At 43.1% G+C, this 23,029-nt stretch overlaps 2 protein-coding genes across 10 annotated transcripts; one reads left to right on the forward strand and one right to left on the reverse strand.

The window, feature by feature from the left end:
- Positions 1 to 4: 4 nt before the first annotated feature.
- SKA3 (spindle and kinetochore associated complex subunit 3) lies at positions 5 to 18,341 on the forward strand. Of its 9 annotated transcripts, none has more exons than XM_064409231.1 (9): positions 5 to 206; positions 1,731 to 1,795; positions 2,675 to 2,840; positions 4,739 to 5,162; positions 6,811 to 6,914; positions 7,619 to 7,806; positions 8,009 to 8,224; positions 8,357 to 8,478; positions 17,218 to 18,341. In XM_064409231.1, the coding sequence occupies exons 1-9, from the start codon at positions 104 to 106 to the stop codon at positions 17,225 to 17,227; spliced, it is 1,398 nt and encodes a 465-aa protein (XP_064265301.1). In that variant the 5' UTR covers positions 5 to 103; the 3' UTR covers positions 17,228 to 18,341. The 9 variants fall into 9 exon arrangements, with proteins under 9 accessions (XP_064265301.1, XP_064265302.1, XP_064265297.1 ...); XM_064409232.1 differs by lacking the exon at positions 17,218 to 18,341 and adding an exon at positions 10,838 to 11,544; XM_064409227.1 differs by lacking the exon at positions 17,218 to 18,341 and adding an exon at positions 9,301 to 10,790 and having other exon boundaries at positions 8,012 to 8,224.
- Positions 18,181 to 21,236, reverse strand: SAP18 (Sin3A associated protein 18). The gene is made up of 4 exons (XM_064409249.1): positions 21,085 to 21,236; positions 20,752 to 20,861; positions 19,321 to 19,443; positions 18,181 to 18,657 (listed from the first exon to the last, which is right to left on the reverse strand). Exons 1-4 carry the CDS (start codon positions 21,196 to 21,198, stop codon positions 18,501 to 18,503), a joined length of 504 nt encoding a protein of 167 aa, XP_064265319.1. The 5' UTR covers positions 21,199 to 21,236; the 3' UTR covers positions 18,181 to 18,500.
- Between the last annotated feature and the right edge of the window lie 1,793 nt (positions 21,237 to 23,029).

Below are 23,029 nucleotides of genomic sequence, written 5' to 3' on the forward strand. Positions count from 1 at the left end.
GCGGTTTGAAGCCCCGCGGCGGCGCGCGCGGCCCGGCCCGGGTTCGCTGAGGGCCGGCCCGGATCCCGGCCCCGGCCCCGCTCCGCTTCCCCCGCTCGGAGCCATGGACGCGACCGGGGTCTTCTTCGGCAAGCTGCGGGAGCTGGCTCTCACGGTGGAGAAGGAGGTGAAGCAGCTGGAGCGGGCCATGCGCCGGGAGGACGAGGGTAAGCGCGGCCCGCGGCCGGGCCTGGTGGCTCCGCGGCTGCTCCTGCATTTGCGATCCCGCCTGCCAGGGCCCCCTGTGCTCCTCCGGGAGCGCCTTTGGGGGGCCCGGAGGGCAGCCTGAGAGTTGCTCGGCTGGGAATTGTTTGGGGTCCTCCTCGTCTCTCTGAGCTCCGTTGTGGGCGTGTGGCTGAGTTTTTATCACGGAGAAAAACAGGATGTCTGGGATAAAGTATGCAGCACGGTAGCTTCTTCTTTTTGCGGATCGATATAAAAAACATTTGCAGGGCATGTTCTCTCTCTGGATAGATAGCTCAGGCTTCTAATCGTGTTTATCTCTGTGCTATGTCTTGTCACGTAGCAGGTGCCCTCTTTTAGACTATTTGCATTAGCCTTGGTTTCCAGTGAGAAAAGTAATGACTGCTGCGTTGTGCAAGTGAGCAATGCATCTGCCCACGTGCAAATGCAATGGTAGAATTTAATTTTCTGCTGAGATTTGCTTTTCACTGGTCTCTATATCGCTGATTTCATCCAAGCTCTTTAGGGATAAGATTTTAGCACAAGTAATTCTTGGCAGCCTGGAGACCTACTTGTTTTATCAATATTTGTCATATACAGTATTGGCTGCCACGTTAAAGTGGAAGCCTGGGCAGTTTCTCTGTGGAGTTTAACACACTATACAAAGAGCAACTTTTTGCTGTGTGAAGTACCTGACAGGAACTAGTTCTCTTTGGTTTTTTGTCTATATTGACTCTCTAGGGTATGAATCCCACATCTCTAATATTATAGAAGCACAGAATGGTTTGAGTTGCAATAAACCTTAAAGATCACCTAGTTCCAACCCCCCTGCCATGGGCAGGGACACCTTCCACTTGACCAAACTGCTCAGAGCCCCATCAGCCTGACCTTGGACACTTCCAGGGACGGGACATCCACAGCTTCTCTGGGCAACCTGTGCCAGAGCCTCATCGTTCTCACAGGAAAGAACTTCCTCCTAATACCTAATCTAAGTCTTCTGTCTCTTTGTTTGAATCCATTCCCCCTTGTCCTGTCACTACATGCCACTAAAGTCCTTCTCCATCTTGTGGGCTCCCTTCAGGTACTGGAAGGCTGCAGTTAGTTCATCCTGAAGAAGCCTCTCTTCCAGGCTGAACAATCCCAATTCTCTCAGCCTTTCCTCACAGAAGAGGAGCTCCATCCCTCTGATCATCCTGGTGTCCCTCCTCTGTGCTCTCTCCAGCAGTCCCTGTGCTCCCTGTGCTGGGAGCCCAGAGCTGGAGCAGCCCTGCAGGTGGGCTCTGAGCAGAGCAGAGGGGCAGAATCCCCTCCCTGGCCCTGCTGCCCACCACTGGATGCAGCCCAGGACACGTTTGGCTCTCTGGGCTGTGAGAGCACACTGACAGCTCATGGCCAGCCTCTCATCTGCTGATACAGGAAATTGCCATGTAGAATGTTACTTTCATGCTAAAACACTAAGACGCCTCTTTTATTTTCTAAACTCTTTTATGTGGACATTCATCTTGAAGACTATGAAGATGAATCTCCACTCACAGCCTTGCATGACCTCCATGGCGAAATCAAGACTCAGAAGGTAACTTCTTAACTTGCTTCCTTCTTGAAAAATTACATGTGTGTGCATGTTCCATAAACTTATGGTTCTGTTTTGGTCCTTGGGTCACAATTCAACTTTGTTAGTCAGTAATTATAACCCTTGTTTTTACTCACTTACATCTAAGTTCTCATAATGGCCATGGATATTGGGGTAATGCCCAAAAACTAAAGTAGGTTTAGCAGTGTTTCTTAGTTTGCAGTCACTGCTGTCACTCGGGTAAGCAGGGAACAAAGGTTACAAGGAAGTTGGAGTGCTGCCAAGGTATGAGGAGAATGATGCAGGAACAGCAGCTGCCAGCAAAAGAGAAAAGCTTGCTTGCTTTCCATGACCAGCCTTTAGGATAAAATCAGTCTTCACAGAAGTTTCAGTACCTTCAGCCATTCAGTTAAACTTGTGAAAAATGTTGTCTATTTCTTATACAGAAGTAGAAAAGATGGGTTATAGAAATGAGCAATACAGAAATAATTGAGTGATATAAAAGTGAAGTTTACCTTTTGCTCTGCACTTATTCTATGTACACATGGAGTAAGAGTCCGAATTAATTGCTGTTAGCTCATATTTTTCTGGAGTAAAAGCATATAACTTCCTTGGCAAGGTTACCAGTAAGTAGTTATCATGTTGTGAACTGTCATTACAGTTACTTTTATAAGTTTCCATACACTTGGGCTGTATATATTCCTGGTGTTCCATAGGTATTTATACCTGATGGTTTGCAGCTATAGAAAAGACGTAAATTCGCTGCTGATCTTCATCTGAATTGCAATAGAATACTTACTCCCAAGATGCTTCATGTGTAAACACCTACTGTGTGATGATTTGAAAACCAGTATTTCTATGTTTCCCTCTCTGTCTCCAAAGGAAGATGTTAGTGCCAATCTTGGTAAGATTTGCTCGGAAAAAAAAGCAGTTCAAGAGTTTATGAAAGCAAGTGAAATCTTGATGCAAAGAAATGCAGCAGATCTTGGAAAAATAAAAGAGCTGTTCCAGAAATATGGCTACAAACCAAATGTCAAAGACTCTGCAGGTAATGTTTCTTGTCAATACAGTGTGTGAAGAAAAGTATCATTTTTATAAAATGTTTCTCTTTAGCTATGTGTATATTTCTGTTAATTAGGAGATCAAATACACCCATTTTATTTGCTTTATAATAATATCCAGAGGGTAGATTTTGTGGAAATTGGTGCTGTAAGAATAAACCAAAACACAAACACTTGGAATTAGATCTTCTGGCATGCCTTTAGGTTAGTGTGTGTTAGGTTTGGTTTTTTTTCAGTAATAATTATATTCAGAAAATATGTTAGCAAGTTTGTTTTCATAAGCCAGAGACTTATGCTGCTTCAGGTTCTCATGCATGAGAAACTATTGTAGATGCACCTCAGCTGGCTTGTATTCACATGTGATGGTTTCATCAACTTAAATCACTCTGGAGAAAATCTTAAAATGTCTGTTTCACAGCATAAATGGGACAAGAATGCTCAGGAATTAGGTGGCATGTGACAAGCAGTAGCACCTTGATCATTGGAGGGGAAGGAGGTCCTCAATCCACTCAGAAAATGCACATAGCGCTTTCTGAAAAATCCAGATGTGCCAAATGAGTTAAAGTACCTCACCTGCCAATACTACACATACTCCTTTGGGTATCAAGGGCCCAGTCAGGCTTCAAAAAGCTTTTGACATGGTCTTAACTTTCTCTGAGCATTATCACAAAACAAAATTATGGTTATGAACTGTATTGACGTCCAAGTTAAGCTCCTATACCTGTTTTACACACATAGGGCAGAAGCTCTGATTTTTTTATAGTATCTTTCTTCCTATACCCTCTTTGCCTTTAAAGAAGTCTCCAAACAGAGCTACAAGGTTAAGTTTTTTAAGTTGTACTTTTAAGCTAAGTGTATCTGAAGACATAATACCACTGCACACCAGTGGGTATATTACTTTAAATAGCCTCCTGCCCCCTGCCCACCTCACAGCATCAATTAAGTTGGAAAAGACCTCTTTCAACCTGTGGCTCTACATCACCAAGTCAACCAGACCACAGCACTGAGTGCCACGTCCAGACTTTCCTTAAACATCTCCAGGCATGGTGATTCCACTACCCTCCCTGGGAAGTCATTCCAGTGTCGAATTACCCCTTCTGTGAAAAAATTCGTGCTAATGTCCAACCTGAATCTTCCTTGGTGCAGCTTAAGACTCTCTTCTGGATCACTTGTTACGTGGGAGAAGAGCCTGACCCCACCTGGCTGCACCCTCCTGTCAGGCAGCTGCAGAGAGTGATGAGGTCCCCCTGAGCCTCCTTTTCTCCAGGCTGAACACCCCCAGCTCCCTCAGCTGCTCCTCACAGCACTTGTGCTCCAGACCCTTCCCCATATCATTGTTCTTTACTTTCTACATCACACAGAAATTCATTAACATTTTGGGGTGTTTTGGTTTATCTAACTCCAAAAATGTACAAATTACACATTTACATATTTTTGCAGTGAACTCTTGTTACCAAAAAAGCTGTCTCCTTTCACAAGTTTTTAGTTGCTGCTTCATAACCTTTCCTCAATACTGTTTTTCCTGAAGAATGAGCATTTTAGTACTGTGTGCAGCCTGTGCTCTTTCCCAAAAAGCTTTTCATCTCCATGCAGGGAGAAAAATACACTTATGTAAAAATTCACTTTCCCTAGAAATGTCACTTTCCCTAGAAATAATATTTGCCAATAGAGTGAAACTCAGTAAATGTGTGACTTATAAGTATAGCTTAGCCATATGAGCTTTTGATACTTGTTGTAGCTTCAGGTTCAGTACTTTAAAGTGAAAGATGGAATCTGGTTTTTACAAGTAAAAAAAAAATTGGATACTGGGGAAGTGTCACACTTTATTTTATAAATTCTTAAAACAAACTTCTGGCAATTTTTTTCCATTTCTTTTCTTCAAAAGAAGAGGAGGATAAAGCAAACAGTGAACCAGCCATGTCTGTTCAGGATAAATCTGATGAAGAAAAGGCAAACGCTGTACCTCAGCTCTCTGCCTCTGCAGAGAAGCGGCCGTTGCCCACAGACCCTCTGCGGAACCCGCAGCTGTCCGATTTCGGGCTCTCGCAGTACGCCTTCTCCAGGCCCTGCAGCGCGCTCAGGGCGCAGCACGCGCCCGCTGCCAGCCAGCTGAGGGCCAAGAGCAACACTCCGCTGGGACTGCGAACGCCGCGGGCGCTGCCCAAAACGCCCAAGTGTAAGCTGAGGATGGATGACTACGAGTGTGCAACACCAAAACTTGAACACTTTGGCATTAGTGAGCACACCATGTGTATGAACGAAGATTATACGATGTCACTCATCCATAAAACTTCTCAGACAATCAAAAAGTAAGTTACTGGAGTTCAGATTGTTTCTCTACTGAATTTTCTGTATTTTGTACTTGCTGTACTAACTTCTTGCTCCTATTGCCCTTCTCTTTGTCTTGAGGTGGGCAATGGTCATCTCTCAGGTTCTGGGTCCTGTGTCATTTAACTCCCTACACACCTTTTCCCTTACCTATTGCAGAGCCAGATGCTGCCATGAAATACATCTGCTGTGCTCCTTGCCTTGACTGCACCATAAGAATCCTCCACACAATGTACTAGAAATAGTAAAACACAATGTGATCTGTTGTTTTCCTTAACCAAAGGTTTGAGCCTGGCCTTGTCTGCCATAGGTATTACACAGCCAGTATAAAGGTTGCAGAAACTTTATTAATATAAACAGAAAACAGTTTGTAAAGCATTCAGTAAATTTATAGAAGCACTATATTGTCTCTAACATAATGCCCACCTTACTGTTTATTCCTTTTGCTCCAGACTTCTCTTGAAAAGACTTCTCTAGATTTTCGCTGTTCTAATTATAAAGGAAAATAATTGCAGGAGTGAGGTCATGCACATAGTTAATAGGTCATGTTTTTATAGTTAGTATTGGCAATATGTTCCATTTTGAAAGCTGACAGTACCTAAATATTTGATATTTAGAGAAATTGTTTTGAAAACAAGGATCACATGCATGAAAACCACTTTAAAAATTCTACTGGTTCTACTCATTGTAAAAACTAAAAATCATGTGGTTTCAACTACCTCTAAGACTTCGAAAACTGACTTGAAAGGTTACTTTTTTATTTAACCCAAAGTTTGACATGTGTTCATCTAAGTAAAATATGCTGCCTCCTATACTGCTTATACTGTTTATTGAGGTTTTTTCAGCTTAGACATTTTGTAGAGAAGATCTAAATCTGGTTATAATAATTAAGATTACTTTTTAAACATTTAATATAATTTTCTTTAAAGACAGTTTTGTGTGTAGGTTAGGTAAGTTTCCACTTTTTGCCTAGTTTTCTCTTAACTGTATATGCCATTTTTTCACTTGAAAATCATGGATATGAAAAAATAGTTCTGTTTCCAGTGTTATGGAATTGATATTAAATAGCTTTCACTTTGAAAATCACTGAATTTTCTTTTGAAATAATTTTGGGATATCTCCTTTTAAATAGTTATATAATTACTAAAATTACTTGAAAGCACTATAGTATTTGATTAAGATAAACAATTTTATTTAAATTTTAAAATTCAATTAAAAATCTTTTCCTGTTCACAAGACCCTTATTAGTTTAAAAGCAGAAAAGATTTCCTCTTGTTCTGTATAATTTCATAGTCAACAGGCAGTTCAAAATAAAACCCCTAACACAGAGTTGATCATCTGTGGCATCTGTTGTACCCTGGACATCTGGTTTGGGTTTGGTTTTTTTGTAATGCCTTGGACTGAAATCTCAGTGTATTTGATCATTTGTGGCTGGACTGAACATTTGCATACCACAAATTGCAGTAGAATCACACATGAAAAAATCTATAAAAAATTCGTATTTGAGAAAACTAATTTTTTACTTGCATATTCATAAGTGAGTACTAGAAAAGTGACTAGGCTGGCAATATTCCTTTAATTGTGACTTCTTCGTAATACTTGAGAGCTAATTGGGGATTTGGTTTTCAGGTTGGTTAAAAGAGGAGATAATAATGGAGGGAATTTGCCAGAAATGACAGTCAAGGAAATCATGGTTACTCCTGCATCAAAATCAAGTAAGAGAGCTAGGAATGGTAAGTTAAAAATCTGTGAAATTAATATACCTATGCATTTTTACAGAATGCATGTGCAAGTGCATTGTAAACACAATGGTTAACTTAAATTGTGTTTCTGGTTAAATATGTTTAATTCAAGGCAGGTCATTTTATGAGTAGTAATGTCTAAAAAGTGTTGGTGGCTTCTCTGGGAAAGTTTCTTACTCCCTATAAATTTTTTCTCATTCTTGTACTCATATCAAATTGGAATTATGCAGTCAAATTAATAATTTTGTAACTGCAGCTTATCCATGTTTGAAATAAAAATACTGTTTCGCCAACTTAGCCTTTTTTTTTCCTGAGTATACCCATTGGCTCTGTTTAAAGACAGGAAAGAAAGGGGCTAGCATGACAGTAATTTAAGACTTTCAAGATTAATGCTAAGACTTCTTTGAGAGGAGAAATAGGTTATTTTAAAAATCTTGAGACAAACATAGTGACAATTGAGTAAATGAGAAGGTAAAGCAATGCTCATTTAGGTTGGGCTTCTCCAGTTATATTGAGTAGTGGGACTAGAATGACTACTTTGCATTACCTGCCTTTAAGGAATACTGTAATTTGGATGGATCAAGCAAAATATCAACTAAAAGGATACACTTGTTTTAGAAAATGAAACTGGAACTGGTAATAGTTGTAAATGTGTGTGTGTATATTTTTAATTTTGTTTCACTCACCCTTGATAGCAGCAGCTGACTGGATGGCTTCTCCTATGGTATTTGTGCTCTGTACTCCTGATGTGAAGGACTCTTCCAAAACAAATAATACAGTATTATCAAGGTCACCAGAGACAAAGGAACTGCCTCTGCCCAGTCATGCAGCAACGCCACAGTGTCCAGATTTTCAAACAAGATGGCTAAAAGCAGAAGCTAAGGTAGTAAATAGCAATTATGTACATTTTCACACACTTTGCCATAAGCAGATTTTAAAATGTTAGTTTGGGGTTCTTTTCCAATGCTATTTTTTCTTATGTCACTATAAAAGTTCTTTCTAATAGTAATTATGCCAGAACACTTACTAAGTACTTTACCTAACATAAGTAAATTAACTGAAGGCATTTAATACTTCTTTTGCAGCAGCAGGTAACACCAGGGGCGAAGCTTGAGTCAGTGACAAAAAATGATGCAAAAGAGGTGCCACACAAAGAAGAAAGAGTTCCTTTTGCTGCAAGCTCTGATGAATATCTTAAACATACTGGGGACCCTTCCCCTCCCAAACTGGACCACTATGACCATTTACTCAATACTCCTCCACCTCCAGAAATAACAAGGATACCAGAAAATGTTCTAAAGGTTAGCTAATACAATTTTTTTCCCTAACTAATTTTAATATCAAAATACTATAATTAAAAGGGCCTAGTTTCTATCTGTAATCCATCTGTTTTGATGGTAATTCTTTTTATTCCTGTTTAATCTTTCCTATAGATGCTTTCCCAATATATTCCCAATAAGTTAGACTCTTCTAAAGCCAAGGAAATGGAGACCAAGGCAGGAAATACTACAAGATATGAAAGTGGTTCCACTGATTACAGCAACAAAGAGAACAGGTATGATTACACTTTACAAATTTGGTTAAGTAATTAAATTTGTGAGAGGTACAAAGAGGCTTTAATGCACTTAGAAATTCATATAGTTGCTTGCTATTCAACTATCAGAGCAACTTTTTTTTTCTGTGACTAAATAACTGGGGGTTTGGCATGGTATATAATTGTCTGTTTGTAAAGAACAAATATTACAGTTGATAATGTGTTTGGATTAAAAAAAAAAAAAAAAGAAAGGCAGATTTTACTGTAGGTTTATCTGTAGGTATACTTTGCTTTGTGGTAATGAAAGCACCAGTGAATGCTTTCTGGGTAAATTTAGGCAATGCAATGAAAGAATTTGGTTAAACGTATCTAAGTGAGAATTGATTTCACAGTTGTTTTGGTAAAGACAAAATACTTTAAATGAAAAGCTACAATAAGTATGAGTAATCTTAAAACAATTGAATTATAGTTTTATAAAGAACACCATCAGTTGGAATATAAAGAAGATTTTATGACAACTTTATCAAAGCATACATATTCCTGATTCAGTGTAATATATAGTATGCTTGTTGATTACCTGTTAAACTTAAGAGTCTGTAAAGATTATTTAAATAGGAGGTACAAGGAACATGCAAGGAACAACTCAGAGTGACACTGATAAAAGTTGGTATCTTACTATACTTGGAAGTTGGAGTCCATTTGAGTAATCTCACTTTAGCTGAGAAAGCTTCATTTTTTTATTGTCAAGACAAAAAAAAAAGACAAATTTTCAATATTTCTGTCTTCTGCTATTTCAAAATATGATTTAAATAAGCTCATGAACACATCTGGGTATATTTTCAGAGGATATCATGGAGTTTTCAAGACAAACATCTGAAATGAAACTGAAGACCATGTTGAAATTTTCACATTCATGGATCTTATCACCAAATCATAACAAGTTCAAAAAGCAAAAGGAAATACTGATGGGAAGAAAGAGCCATACTGAGAAAAGGCTTTTTTAATGGAGAACAATTCTTTATCCATGATGTGGATAAACTTGTTTGAACTAACAGCTCGTGCTTAATTTTCTGTTGACTTAATTGGCAAAAATGGGTTTTAAATATATTGCACTTCAAAGAGGAATGGAGATCCATGTACAAGGTGGTACTTCAATTTTGTTGTGTAGGATTGCATTTGCAGTAGGCTGTAGAGAGTGCAATTAAAATTGTAATAAAAGGAAAGTCCAGTATATTGCTTTCAAAAGTGGATATCTCTGGCTGTTCTGGTGGCTGTACATCCTTTCAGGGATGGGGCTGGAGTCTGGTACTTCAACAGTATTTGGTATCTTCAACAGGAACAAGTAAATTTCTTTGTATTGGAAGAGTAACTCCTGCTTTACTGTTTAAAGCAGTTGGGGGCTTTTAGTCCTTTCTGCAGTGCTAAGATGTATCTTACCATTCTTGCACCTCTCTGCCAGACAGGCATTTCCCATGCAGCTTCTTTCTTTATATATCAACATAGTATCTCTCAGGTGCTATGCATCTGGTTTCTTTGTAGCCCTGGAAGGTGACTCTGGCTCTACTGGGAATCAGTTGAAAATGTGCAATTGTTACTGGTTATGTGTATCTTCAGCTGCTTGGAAGAATTTGCTGGCAGGCCTGTAGGTGGTTGCTTCCTCTCCTGCGGCTGCCATGTGTATTCTCTTCAGTGCTGGTGTCATTTATAAATGTGCACATCTAACCCTACAGTAGGTGACCAAGCTGAAGTTCCCAGAGCTGTTTGGCACTCTTTTGGTAGTCACTGTAATTAGGGTTTTTTTTTCTACCAGCACTTTTATTGTTTTCCACCAGAAAACACAGCTCCATATCCTTGTTTGGAGCCAATTTGCTGTTTCCAGTGTCAGTTATTCCTCTACATGACTCCAGGACTGTTCTTACTATATGTCTTCCATTTGATGACTGAAATTCTGTCATTGATGTGAGGGCAGACATGCAACACATGAGAAGGGACAGGAGATGGGGATAAGTGGATGTTTTCTGAACTCAGCTCCACTTTTTTTTTAAGTCTTCAGGATATGCAAATATCTAGAGAAGCCCACAAGTATTTCTTCATTTGCTTAGACTTGTCCTGGTTAAAACTTAACGAGTAAAGGTGCCTTTTTCCTGCTAATGCAGTCATTTTCAAGGATAAGCATGCATCACATTAATTGGAGGTGATTTTCTACTAGTTCTGACCTGAGCATGCTGTCATTGAAAATGCTAGTTTCTGTTTAAAGTTATGTATATATTAATGTGTCAGTCTGTGAGCTTAATTAACACTTTTGGATACTAAATAAATCTGTCTCAAATGCTTGGTGTCTGCTATAAGAACACTTATTTATTCTACCCATCCTCCTCAGAGAGTGAAGGCCTGCTTCCAGCTTTTTCATGGATTAAAGCCTGGTTCTGCAGTTCTGCTGGTTCTCTGGTTCTCTGCTGGTTCTGCAATTTCATGGCCTTGGAAAGGTACAAAGTATTCTTGCTGCAGAGCAAGAGGGTTTCAACCAGGCATATTTACCAGCACTAAATGGGAGGGATTTCACAGCCTGCAGTCTTTTCTTGCCCTGCAGCAAGTCAGATGGCCTTTTAAGATGAAATGGAACAAGCAGCACTACTACAGACCTTGCTGTATTCCCCCGTCTTCAACTAATGAAATTCACAAAAGGGCTTAGAGAAGTCTTTTCCCTAAACTTGAGAACAACTCAGCACTCCACTGTGCTTTCCTCCATTAGGGAACTGTGGAGCTGTACCTTACTTGTGGAGCCGAGTTTCTCACTGCAAGGCACTTCCATAATTTTGCTTGCCTATTAATATTTTCTGCTATATATTATTAACTAATAATTACCTTCAATATGACAATTGAAACCTTAAAATCTTCTGGTCTACTCAAGATGTTGTGACATGATACAGGGAAGAGACTTTTTGGAATCAAGAAATGAAGTTGCATGTGTCAGTTTTTCTTGCCTTCAATATTACTCTAATACATGTAGTGTTGTTGTTTGTATTCTTTTTTTATAGGCAAAGCATTGCTCTGAGATTTGATAAAATCATGACAGCAAAACAAAAACTAGTTTCTGTTTGCTGTACTTCACCTTTGAAATTCTTTTAGGTTTCAAGATGTCCGAAACAGTAGTTTGAGTAATGGGAGTGGGTGGGGGGGAGGGAAATGACAGCAGTGAAAGTGTAAGCACTGGAACAGGCTGCCCAGAGAGGCAGTGGAGTCTCCTTCTCTGGAAATATTCAAAACCCACCTGGATGCAATCCTGTGCCATCTGCTGTAGCCTGGGAGGTGGGAGAGGTGGGTGTGTGGTTGTCTGATATATTGGAAAAACCAAGGATGCAGCCATGGGGCTGGAGGAGGGTAAAACTCCTCTTAAGCCAGTGCTGTTGCTGGAGAAAGGCTCATCCAGCTGCACTCCAAAGTTAATAACGTGTCAAAGTGGGAATGATGCAAAAGAACTTAAATTTTCAAGTTGCTTTGTTGTGGGGTGGATCTCTTTAACAGCATTGGCCTGTCAGGAAGTGCAGTTTGGATTAACAGTAGCTGCATAAGTAGGAAACAGAATGGTTCTGTAAGAGACAGTCATCACCTGAAAACAAAGCAAAATTGCCAGAGTGCAGTTTTGTGTTGTGCTTTACTTAGTTTAACTGCTTCCACTGGAGGCTATTTCACTAATTCCCTTGCACAGAATTTAGGGGTTGTACTGTTTTACAATAGATTTCTTCATTTGCCAAGACACTGAAAGGCTAATTATTTTTGTTTTCTCGTCTAGTTTGTCCTTCCCAACTTTAATCTCAAACTCAGCTTTTGCCCATGTGAGTGCTGGATCAGATGTAAGAGAAGGGTGAGAAGGGAGATCACATCTCCTAGCAGTGCCTGCTCTCAGAAAAGATTGAACCCAGCACAAAATTGCTCTTCAGTATTTAAAAGCATCTGGGAAGTAACCAAAAAAGCATAGCCCTTACTTTTCCTTCATTTGCTGTGGTTCTTAATATTGTTTTTTAAGTATATCAAATATGTCAGCTAACAGAAGGTACTCCCCCTAATCCCATTTGTTGTCAAAGGAGCATCTCAACTGTTCTGCCCAGGAAGCCCCTTAATAAGGTGGTCAGTGCTTTCTTATCTGGGCAATACTTTGCCTGAGGTTGAACACAATTATAGGTCTCTCAGTGAAATGAAACTTCCCAGACGGTTGTCAAAGGGCTGATTGATGAGGATTACTTCTAGTGCCTCCCATTGTGTTTTACTGAAGATTTTATTAACCACTGGAGCAATAATTGGAGTCCAGGCTTCCTTGTTTTTTTAAAGCACCCTGGCTGCTTTAAATTTCCTGTAAACTATCACATTTGCTTTGTTCTCACTTGTCACTATTCAAATGTTCTAGCACTCATGGTGGTTGCACGTGCTCCATCAACAGCTGTAGCTGGTGTTGGATCTGCTTTCTGTTTTGGGAGTACCTTTGTTGTTCCCCGTGGGACAATAATACAGATATTGTGGCATTTATAAGGAGCAAAGACAATATCCAGTGGCCACACTATGGAATCACATGTGTGCTAGTCCAAAGGAGCACAATTTTCTGCCAGGAAGACATTGGCTGATGCTGCCTATATCAACTTAAATGTAAAACCATACGCTTTTCTTACACTAATACCTACTTTTGTAAAGGGGCAGTTGACATCCTAGTAGGAGCTGACCAGATCCAGGAATTTCTTTGAACTTATCCTGCCTTACTCAAGTTGAAGATTTTTTATTAAAAAAAGTAGCATAAATGTGTCTGCGTGGGAAATGGTCCATGGAATAAGATGCTCTGTCACACAGGCATTTATCCTGGGAAGGGGCCAAGTTTGCAGAATACCCAGCAGGAAGGTGTTCAGATGCTTCCATCATTTTTGGCATAATGTATTCCTGGCTTAAAGCCCTGGGGTTACATTCTCTAAGGATTGCTTATGAAATTGTTGTAAACTGATCTAGAGCCTTCTGCATGTTCCCACCTTTCCTCCCCCAGCTGCAGGTCCCATGCCATAGGTTGTCGGTTGCATCACAGCAGTTGTGACTGCAGGGAAATCCATTCCTGCTTGCCCAACCACCAGGAGCTAATTACTGTTTTCCAGGATTAAATTGTTCAGGGACTGTGCACTGACCCAAATCACTGCCTGCCTGCAAAGGCATTGGTGGTTGTTGAGGCATGAGAGGGGTAAGGACAGGTGTGGGAGCCAGCACATCCTCCTTCCCTGGCATGGTGAATCCTATCCTGCCTGTCCAGCTGCTTTGGTAAGGGTGCCTAAGGCTGTTCCTCCTCACTTCAGTGGCAGCTGAAGAAATTCCTCCTCTTCACCACTGCACTCCTCACAAACTCCCCTTCCCTCTCCCTGGGACAACTGCTTGGGTGGTTGTGCATGAATGGAGCTGGAGAGACCAGAGCTGCTGGGACCAACCTGACACTTGGAAGAGGCCCCTATGCACAGTTGCAGAGTGGTGTGGTTTGTTCCTGGCCGTGTAGGCTGCTCTGGCTGGTGGGACCTATTTCAAACCTTTAGTACTTCTATAAGCATGTGCTTCCCTTTTCCTTTTCTAGCATAAGCCTCCTGCTCTCCAGAGCAAAGGCAAAGGCAGCAGGAGTGGGGCATGTTTTGCCAGCAGACCCTGACCTGGACTCTACACAGCTCCAGCTGAGCAGGCACTTGGGGGTCGGAGACTGCTGTGTGCCTGGTGCATTCCTCAAATGCCCTCCCTGAAACCACTGTTGTGGTTTCCCCTCCCATGCACTCCAGGTGCAGTTTCAGGCCCCTGTTAAAGACCCCCAAGTCTTTTTAAATCTGAAAACACTACCTTGTGTTTGCCTGAAGGACAGCTTGGGGAATTGACAGCTCAGCCAGCACTTAGAGGAGCTCACCCAGAGGAGCCCTTGAAGCTGTCATTTGCACTGGATTTTCTTGCTGAGTGTTGAGAAGGTCAGTTGAGTTTTTGGGTCAGGTTGTCTCTATTTATTCCTGTCTGTGAGACTGGAAATACCCCAGGGAGGGTCCCAAACACCCCATCCCTCTGAACCCAGCCCTTAGGCAGTTAGGACCTTGCCCAGTATGCCAGCCAGGCACCTCCTCACAACCGACACGTGTTTGTGGCCAGGTGCACAGCACCACACGGGTGTTTTGCAAGGCACACTGCTCAGGGGGAATGGATACTCTTGTTTTTAACCCATCTGAGTTGGACAAAGTCCAGACACAAGGACAACAGCAGATATTTGGATGGTTTTGGTTTTGGCAGGTTGAACCTTAGCTGATGCATTACTTACAGTGCTGTTCTTTGAATACTACCCTAGCTGTCATCATTCACCTGCTCTGACACAACAGGATTTCAGAGACCTTCTTTTTCCATGCTTTCCATTGCAAAAGTGAGAACTTACTGATAATGCTTAACATGTTCCTGCTGCATTGCAGCTGTTTCTGCTTTTGACCAGAGCTGTAAAGTAAAATTTAATTCTCCACAACTGCTCCAGTCAGATGGCAAACACAGAGGGAGGACTATGTCTAGTGCTGGCCAGGTTACTGAAAAAGTGTGTGAGTTGTCCTCACTCTTTAAACTAAGGAAGGAATTAACCCCCACCTCTAATTAACCAGGACTTCTCCTAAAAGTGTTGCAGAACTTATATCAGGCTTGTGCTGCCACTACAGGATCAGTGGCATTCTGATGCTGCAGTCCCTGTTTGGACGTACATACGTATGTGTGTATACACATTTGTATGTGCCAGTATTGGAGGGGAAATGAAATCAGCAGGTGGCTGTGAAAACTTAATTAAGGCCTGAGCATGTGGCAAATAATCTTTTTTCCTCCCCATGTTAACTGAAAGCCTGGCTAATGATCAACAGTGGCATCAATATTTATGTAAGGTGTAACAAGGTGATGGTGCTGGGATTCTTGGTGAGGAGAAAAAAATAGTATTTTTGATACACCTTTTCTGTTTATTAGATAAAAAAAAAAAAAACATTGGTTTAGGTGCATAAAATGAGGGGGGAAAATTAGAACTAAGAGTCAAGTTTGTCTGGGGAAGCATAGCAGAGAGTCCTTCATGACAAGCCAAACCTAGACAGGCAGGAAAGACACACCAGAAGTGACACAGGAAGAGGAAGAAGTTCTATCTATGGGAGCAGGGCAGCCTTCAGTAGGTGCTACTGAGGGTAAAAAAGAAATTAAGGGAAGTTACCCTGGTTCTGTAGCTGGGTCTGTTTGACTGTGCTGCACCCCACAGGCAGGATGTGGAATGTTTCTGACCCTGCCGGGGAGGCCACGGAACACAGGCTGGAGGCCTGCAGGAGTGATCTGGATGTTTGTCACTAGTTAGAGGCAGAGAAAAACGGCCCTCTGAGAAAGGACAGGGAGAAGGGGAGGTCTGGAGAGACACCTGCAGGGGAGGTGGGGGTAGGTGTGGTACCCCTGGCAGCACATTGGCAGGAGGTAAGAGCTGTCTGGGCTGCTGGGCAGGGAAGGGATTACCTCTGAGAAGCATCAGTCAGAAAACCTTTTCTGGAGAGCTGTCATCCTAGTTCTTTGCCTTACTCAGCTGGGAGACAAAAAGCTTTGGAGGAAGGGTTGCTATTGACACTGTAGATATGTAACAGAGCTGTGTCTCTTAGGCCTTTAAGGATCCAAAACAAAAGGAAAACACCTTATCCAGCTGCCTTGATGAGGGGGAAAAATTCCTCATCAAATTGCTGCCTACAAAGCAAATCCCATGGATTAACAAATTTGGATGCAGTGCTGTCTACACCACTTCCTGAGCATATGGGATTGTTCACTGATGATGACCATGTTTTAATTTCCCCAAACCACAGTGCTCTACATATTTTGCTCTTTTTAGGGACTGACATCCCTCCTCAACTTTTATAGCAGCTTTCAGAGACAAACATAACCCGGTTACTGTGACTGAATGCCCTCCTGTGCACTAGGAGCTCAGCTGGTGACAGCTTTCACTTCCCTTTCACTTCTTGCCACATCTGGATGGTTGTATCCTGGTGCTGTCTGCCTCCACAGCTGCTGCTATCAGCTTGGATTGCCAGCTGATACATATTGATATAGGAAACCCCTAACCTGAACTACATTCTTCTCTCAAGTGTCTTTTCCCATAATTATAAGCTCTGCATGTCCACATTACCTTTCTGTGTGATTTGTGAGCAAGAGATCCAAGAGATGTTCATCCTGAAAAAGCTGGGGAAGAGATCAGCTGACATTTATACACTCATGGCAGTCAAGGGAAGGTAAACTCCTCAACATGACAAGCTGAATGAAGTATTTGCTACTGAAGGCAGTTCTGCACTTTCATTTCCTGGTGATTTTGCTTCTTGGGCCACCACATATAAAACCAGTAGATGTTCTTTTTCTCTGCCAGCTGGGCAGGCACCAGCATTCCCTGGCCACATCTCCCATTCCAGCAGCAAAGTCAAGATGCCTCCCAGAGCAGCTGAGTCACAGACACGGGCTCAGTTGCCACTATTGCCTTTTATAGTGACTACTTTTAAGAATTGCCCTTAAATGCAAAAAAGCAAAAATCAGGACACAAAACTGAGGAAATGCCCATATTCCTGTGTACCTCTAATGGCAGGTTTGTCTTTCCCTTTGGTGGGAGCTGTGCCATTCTGTAATTATATGCTGGTTACTCACCACACTCATTTTGCAGGACAAATGATGCCCTGGGGCAATCAGTGAGACCACTTAGCAGTGGCCTTTGCTTTTCTCTCTGTCCAGTTCTGTCTAGTGTCCCCAACCTGAGCAAGCCTGTCCCTGGACAAGTCCCTGAGCTGTTCCAACACGTGAGTTTCTCACAGCATCAGTATTTGGAGCACCACTGCCTCACACCAGAAGTGACTGCGCCACAAAAAAACATCCCGCCCATGCCAACTCTGGCACCAATAAATTGGCTCCACTGCCACTTGCAGGCTCAGTCCTTAGTAAGCAGCATTTGTAAGTGTCTTTTCTTGAGCTCTCTTTAAAAAAAGGTCTGGAGCACTTTTCAGTCTTAGGGGAGAAGCAACTCAGACATAGGTGATTTCGTGAATGAGAAACATTCATGAAGGCTGAAATTGCAACTCCTTAACTTAGAACCCAGAGAAGAGGGACAGAAGAGGGTTAAGCCAAGGGCAGAACTCCCTCAGGCTGCACTGAACCAAGGGATTCCTGAGAGGGAAAAACAAACCTATATAGATGCCAGTTCATGACACAAAGCACACCTTGTTCTCAGTAGAGGAACATTTACTTCAGCCCTAGCCCCTGCTCAGGCCTTAGGCAAGGAAGGCGGAGATTCTAAGGAGTGACTGCTTGTACTCCTGCCCTTGCCTTGCTCTTAGCACACAGGGGGGCTCAAGGGGCAGAAACCAAGTAGCTGGTCCTGCCTGGTCAGCCAAGGAAGACCAGAGGCACCTGCACATCCCAGCATCCTCACCTGCAGTGCCAGTCAAGCTGAAAAGCACCGACCAGAACTTTGCAGAGACACAGGTCACCCCTTCTTCATCCCCTCTGTAAGGTACCAGGCAACACCCCACACCAGTCTTCCAGCTGCCCCATGGACACTGAGATCCCTGAACTACCCCTTCCTCTGTTTCCAGATTCTAGAAGCTGACTGCTGAGCACCTTCCACACCTCCCAGCACCATTAGTAACTTCTAACACAGAGCAGCCTTGAGCACTGACACACCACTAAACAGTCAAAGGATTAATAACATCAATTTTTATTCCAAACAAGACAGAACTTCAGAACACCTGTAATCCTCCTGGTCATATTTCATGGAAGTCTTTAGAACACGGGACACACTAATTTACTACTCAAACTATAACAGTCAGGGATAGGATGATGGCACTGCTGAAGGGGTTTCTTCTAAACAAACTAAAAGTTAATGTTTAAGAGTTAACTTTCGTCTACAATGCTCAGCTTTGTCTTGAGGTGCTTAGCAACAAAAGCAAAAAAATAAGCCTGCTTTAGAACAGCAAGTAGGAGTAAACAGAATACATAATCATACAAAGAGAAGCAAGACTTTAGTAAGGTCTCATGCGGCTTGATGGGGGTGGTGCACGATTCGGAGGAGTAATTGCTATATCCAAGTAGTCTCCTATCTGGAATTTCTGAGACTGCAATGTCATGGAATCATCTGTGCCCTTCCTGCCCGACATGGTGCTGCCGATCTCCTTCACCCTGTGAGTAGCAGAGGAAAGGCAAGTTAGTCATCAGTGGCCAGTCTCTCCAGATGTGCAGAACAGGAACTGCACTGGCTCCTAACTCCCTTCCCATGCCATTCCCTGCACTGCACAAGGGTGGCTGTGCACTCTAAACGCTGGGGTTTTTCCTCTGCAATCCTGGGTGCACCAGGAAAAGCTACACCAAATGCTCTGACAGCACAGAGGAGCCTTCTGCCCTATCGTGTTAAATACCAGTGGGAACCCTTACCCCCTGCCACACAGGGAAAGCACAAGACCCCACCAGATTCCAAAGCAGGGTACATCCACTGGATGCTGACAAAGATTAGCTCATGCCATTTTGGAAGAGAAATACCTGCTACAAGATCACTGCTGTAACTCAGGTGCCAGACCTACCAGCAACAAAGCATCATCTCAAATTGGAGGGCCATGTTCCAGTTGCCAATACAAACCAAAGCCTTCCAGCACACAGGCTCATAATTTTGGGAACACATTAACAGGGGCAGTCACCAAGCACAATTCAGAGGTTACAGCAGCCATCATACAGAACTTCAGAAGTTTGGTATGCAGGTTCTGAACTTTAAATCAGTGTTAATGAAGGATAATTTACTGTTCTGGTGCCCAAAGTATTCTATTAACTCTGAGAAGAAATGCAGTTTACCTATAGCCAGGCCTCTTGAGATCTGTAAAAACAATTGCAAAGTTGAAATGTGTGCCCTTCTTCCGTGCTTCTGGGTAAACTTCTTTCACCAAGCTGGTCAGCTCTTTGAGAGTTGCATCCATCCTAGATTAAACAAACCAAAGTGCTTCATACTCTCAAAGGAACAGTAAAAAAAGCTTCCCAAAACATTTAAGATGGAATCAGTATATTGCTACAACCTAACCATATGTTTCTTTGCCTTGGCACACCCTATGTCCAGCTACTGACTGTAGCACCTGGGAGAATTCCCCACCTCCTGCACACTGGAGGCGACATGCTCTAGTGCAAATGTGTCTGATCCTCTGTGGTATTCAGGTGAATCTCTTCATCTCTGTGTACATTTCAACGTCTGCATTTCCAGCTCTCTCTGAAGAGTTACCATTTAAACAGCAGGAGCCTTTTTTTTTTTAATACATTCATACAAGCCACAGTGTAAGAGTTTCCTCACTTAAGCTGACATCTGTATTAAAATAAGGTTATTAACTCTTAGAGGAAATGTAAGAAAAGCAGAAAAATAAAATAGCTTTCGTTTCTGCCCTGGGAGGCAGAACTCCTTTACCCAGCCTTCAACAGAGCAGGGCAAAAGCTCATGTCTAGAATCTCAGGAACAAAAGTACTCAGTCATTGCAGGAGAAGTGTCTCCAATTATCCAGACTGTGCACTGGCTCTGAGCTCCAGGCAACCAAGGAGCAGTGTGCTGACAGACAATGCCCATTCTGACTTCTGCAGATGGGAAACAACTCACACACCACCAACAGCCTGGACAGAGTCCATAAATCCCACTCAGAAGTAAATTAGAACTGCATGCTTTGGAAGCCACAAAAATGGCTATTCAACTACACAACGTATGAGTTACAACTCTGGCAAACACCATGAAGGGTTTAAAAAGCAACATAATTCCTTTTCAAAGGCATTATTCAAAATATTACAATATGTTTGCAATGGAGACTAAGGCAGTTCTCCAAAACAAATGTGACAGTGATAAAAGCAGCTCTCTGTTAAAGCACTGCTACCTGACCATGCAAAAAGAAAACTTATTACTCCACTCTCAGAAGTGTTAAACCAACAAACCATTCACACATTTCAAGCCTTCTGGGACAGCTACTTCTACTGGATAAACGGGGCTCTTGGAACAACACATACGCATTAAAGGAGAACCTCTGCACTGAGTAAATGTGTTGGATAACCACCGCCACAGCAGAAGCCACCGGTTACAGGCAGCAGTGCCGCACTAAGTCTCGGCGGCTGAGCGCCCACCGCTGCAAAGCCGTGCCTCCGGAGATGCCAGGGCACGGCCAGAACCGCCCCGCACCAGCGGCGGCGACAACTCCCCGGCGTGTCCCGCTCCGCCCGGAGCCCGCAGAGCCGCTCGGGCCCCGCGGCGTCACTCACCAGGTGTAGATCTGCAGCTCGCTGGAGGGCACGTTGCCGCGGGAGAACTCGTCCATGCGGTGGTGCCGCCCATTGTTGGTGGTGAAGACGCGAAGCAGCAGCGGGCACGTCTGCGGGGCGAGAATGAGCACGGGATGGGGATGGGATGGGATGGGGATGGAGCGAGGAGCCGCGGGGGCGGGCAGTAGGATGAGGGGCCGTTCGCCACGCCCTCCCCCCCTCCGCGGAGGCCTCTCGTCGTCACTAGGCGCTCAGCACTCCCCCCCACCCCCGGTGCCCGCCCCGGAGCGGCCGGCGAAGCGGCGCGGCACCGGCACCCCGCACTCCGGACACCTTCTCGCGGTCGATCGGCTTCTCCGGCTCCTTCTTGATCTCCTCCTGCGTCACCCGCGACTCCACCGCCATCTTGCCGCGCCGCTCCCGGATGTCGCGCCGCGCCCCGCCCATCTCGCGAGAGCAGGGCGGGGCTCCTCCCCAGGCGTGAGGCGGCGCCCTGCCCTCAGGGAGCCGCGGCTCTCCCGCAGGGACACCCAGCGCTGCCCGCCGCTGTCAGTAGCGGCAGGGCGAGATAAAAAATATACTTAGGGTCTAGTTTCCCTTAATATTACACTCAGGGAAAGGTCAAATGCATACGCTTCCCGTTTAAGTTGTTGTTTTTTTTTTTTCCCCACAAGTGGAATCTTTTATTAAGTTAAAATTGGGTCTGTTGTTGTGTCTTACAAATTAAGAGGGAATATATAATATCTATAAAATAATACAAAATGCGTGGGTTTGTGATAGCTTTTTAAAAAATGTCGAGAGTTGCTCGTTTGTCAAAGCGCTGGGGACAGAGGGGCTCAGTTGTTTTCACAGAATTTACGCCTGGATTATTTCCTGTAAATTCATTTCTCATTTTGAGAGTAAAACAGCGTTAAGTTTCCCTGTAAAATCAAGCAGAAGCGTGCCTGCAGGTGCAAAACATCAGGAACTCGAGGATTTGCTGCGGCTGGAGGGGAGCTCTGTGGGAGCTGCCCGCCCCAAGCCCGGCTCAGGGCAGGATCAGCAGGGGCTGCGAGGGTCCTGAGAATGCCCAGGGATGGAGAGCTCTGGGCAAAAAAAAATTTAAAAAAAATCTCGTCTTATGTCGGTTTGTGCCCTTCGCCTCTGGTTCTGTGGCGGGCATCGCTGAGAAGCCTGGCTGTCAGTCTTTGCTCCTGCCCGCCGGGTGTTCCTGCACAGTCTGTGAACAGCCCCAGCTCCCCCAGCCCGTCCTCACGGCACACATCCTCCCTCAGCAGCCCGTGTTTGTGGCTGTATCACTGCGGCGTGGCAGCCCAGAACAGCCCGTTCTCAGGGCCCCCGAGCCAGGAGGCTCGGGGTGTGTTTGGGATGCTGTCCGAGTGCAAGTCTGGCACCAGAAGAAAGTATTCTAAGTTCTGCACCATGCAAAAAGCAGGTGCTTGTTAAGGAAAGTGTTGAAGTATCTGTGCTGTAAGGCTGATGTGGTTTGATTTCACTCTTCCAAACACATGTTTCAACGGTATTATTTATTGAAAAAATATTTGCGGGGGAAAAATGTTATTAAAATATATTCACATATTTATGTGTATATCATAAAGAAGAAAGAGGGTTATGAGTCCATACTACAAAAATTTAAAAAAAAAAAGCTCTTGCGTTTCACTCTAATATAATCAACAGTACTTGGTTTAAAATGTTGATTTATGGCTTACCAAATACAAGATAAGAGAGCCAGCAACCTTCTACAGTTCACCCTCGACTTTTATTAACTTTCTTTTGTAGTAGTCTGGATAGTGTTGTACAGTTTTTAATCTACATTAAGTTACAGCATATCATCATTTTGTTACCATAGGCAATGAGTCAGCCTTGCCACCATTTGTGGAATTTGATTTCCCAGGCAACAATTCCGTCTATTACTTTGCTAAAATGAATTATCTCTGCCATGATAATACACAATTTGGGCTCAGTGTGTGAACTACCATTTCTGAAACAAAGGAATTTATGTCAAGTATTGTGAGGGAACAGCTGCAACAAATAAAGCACAATTCGGGTACGAATCTGAGTAGTTCCTTCTGCTAGAACTTTTGGAGTACATTATTTGTGTGAAAAATAACACTAGTGGGCCTGAGTCTTAAGTAAATTAAAGCATTAATTTATTATGCATGAACACCATTTATTTTCAGTCTAAAATCTTAGATTCTTATGTCACGTGTTTGGAAGCAAAGGTTGAAAATTATTTGGAAATGAAAATGTAGTGATGTGGCCGCAGGGTGTGGGTTTT

The sequence above is a fragment of the Passer domesticus genome, chromosome 2 (assembly GCF_036417665.1).
Source record: "Passer domesticus isolate bPasDom1 chromosome 2, bPasDom1.hap1, whole genome shotgun sequence".
NCBI lineage: Eukaryota > Metazoa > Chordata > Aves > Passeriformes > Passeridae > Passer > Passer domesticus.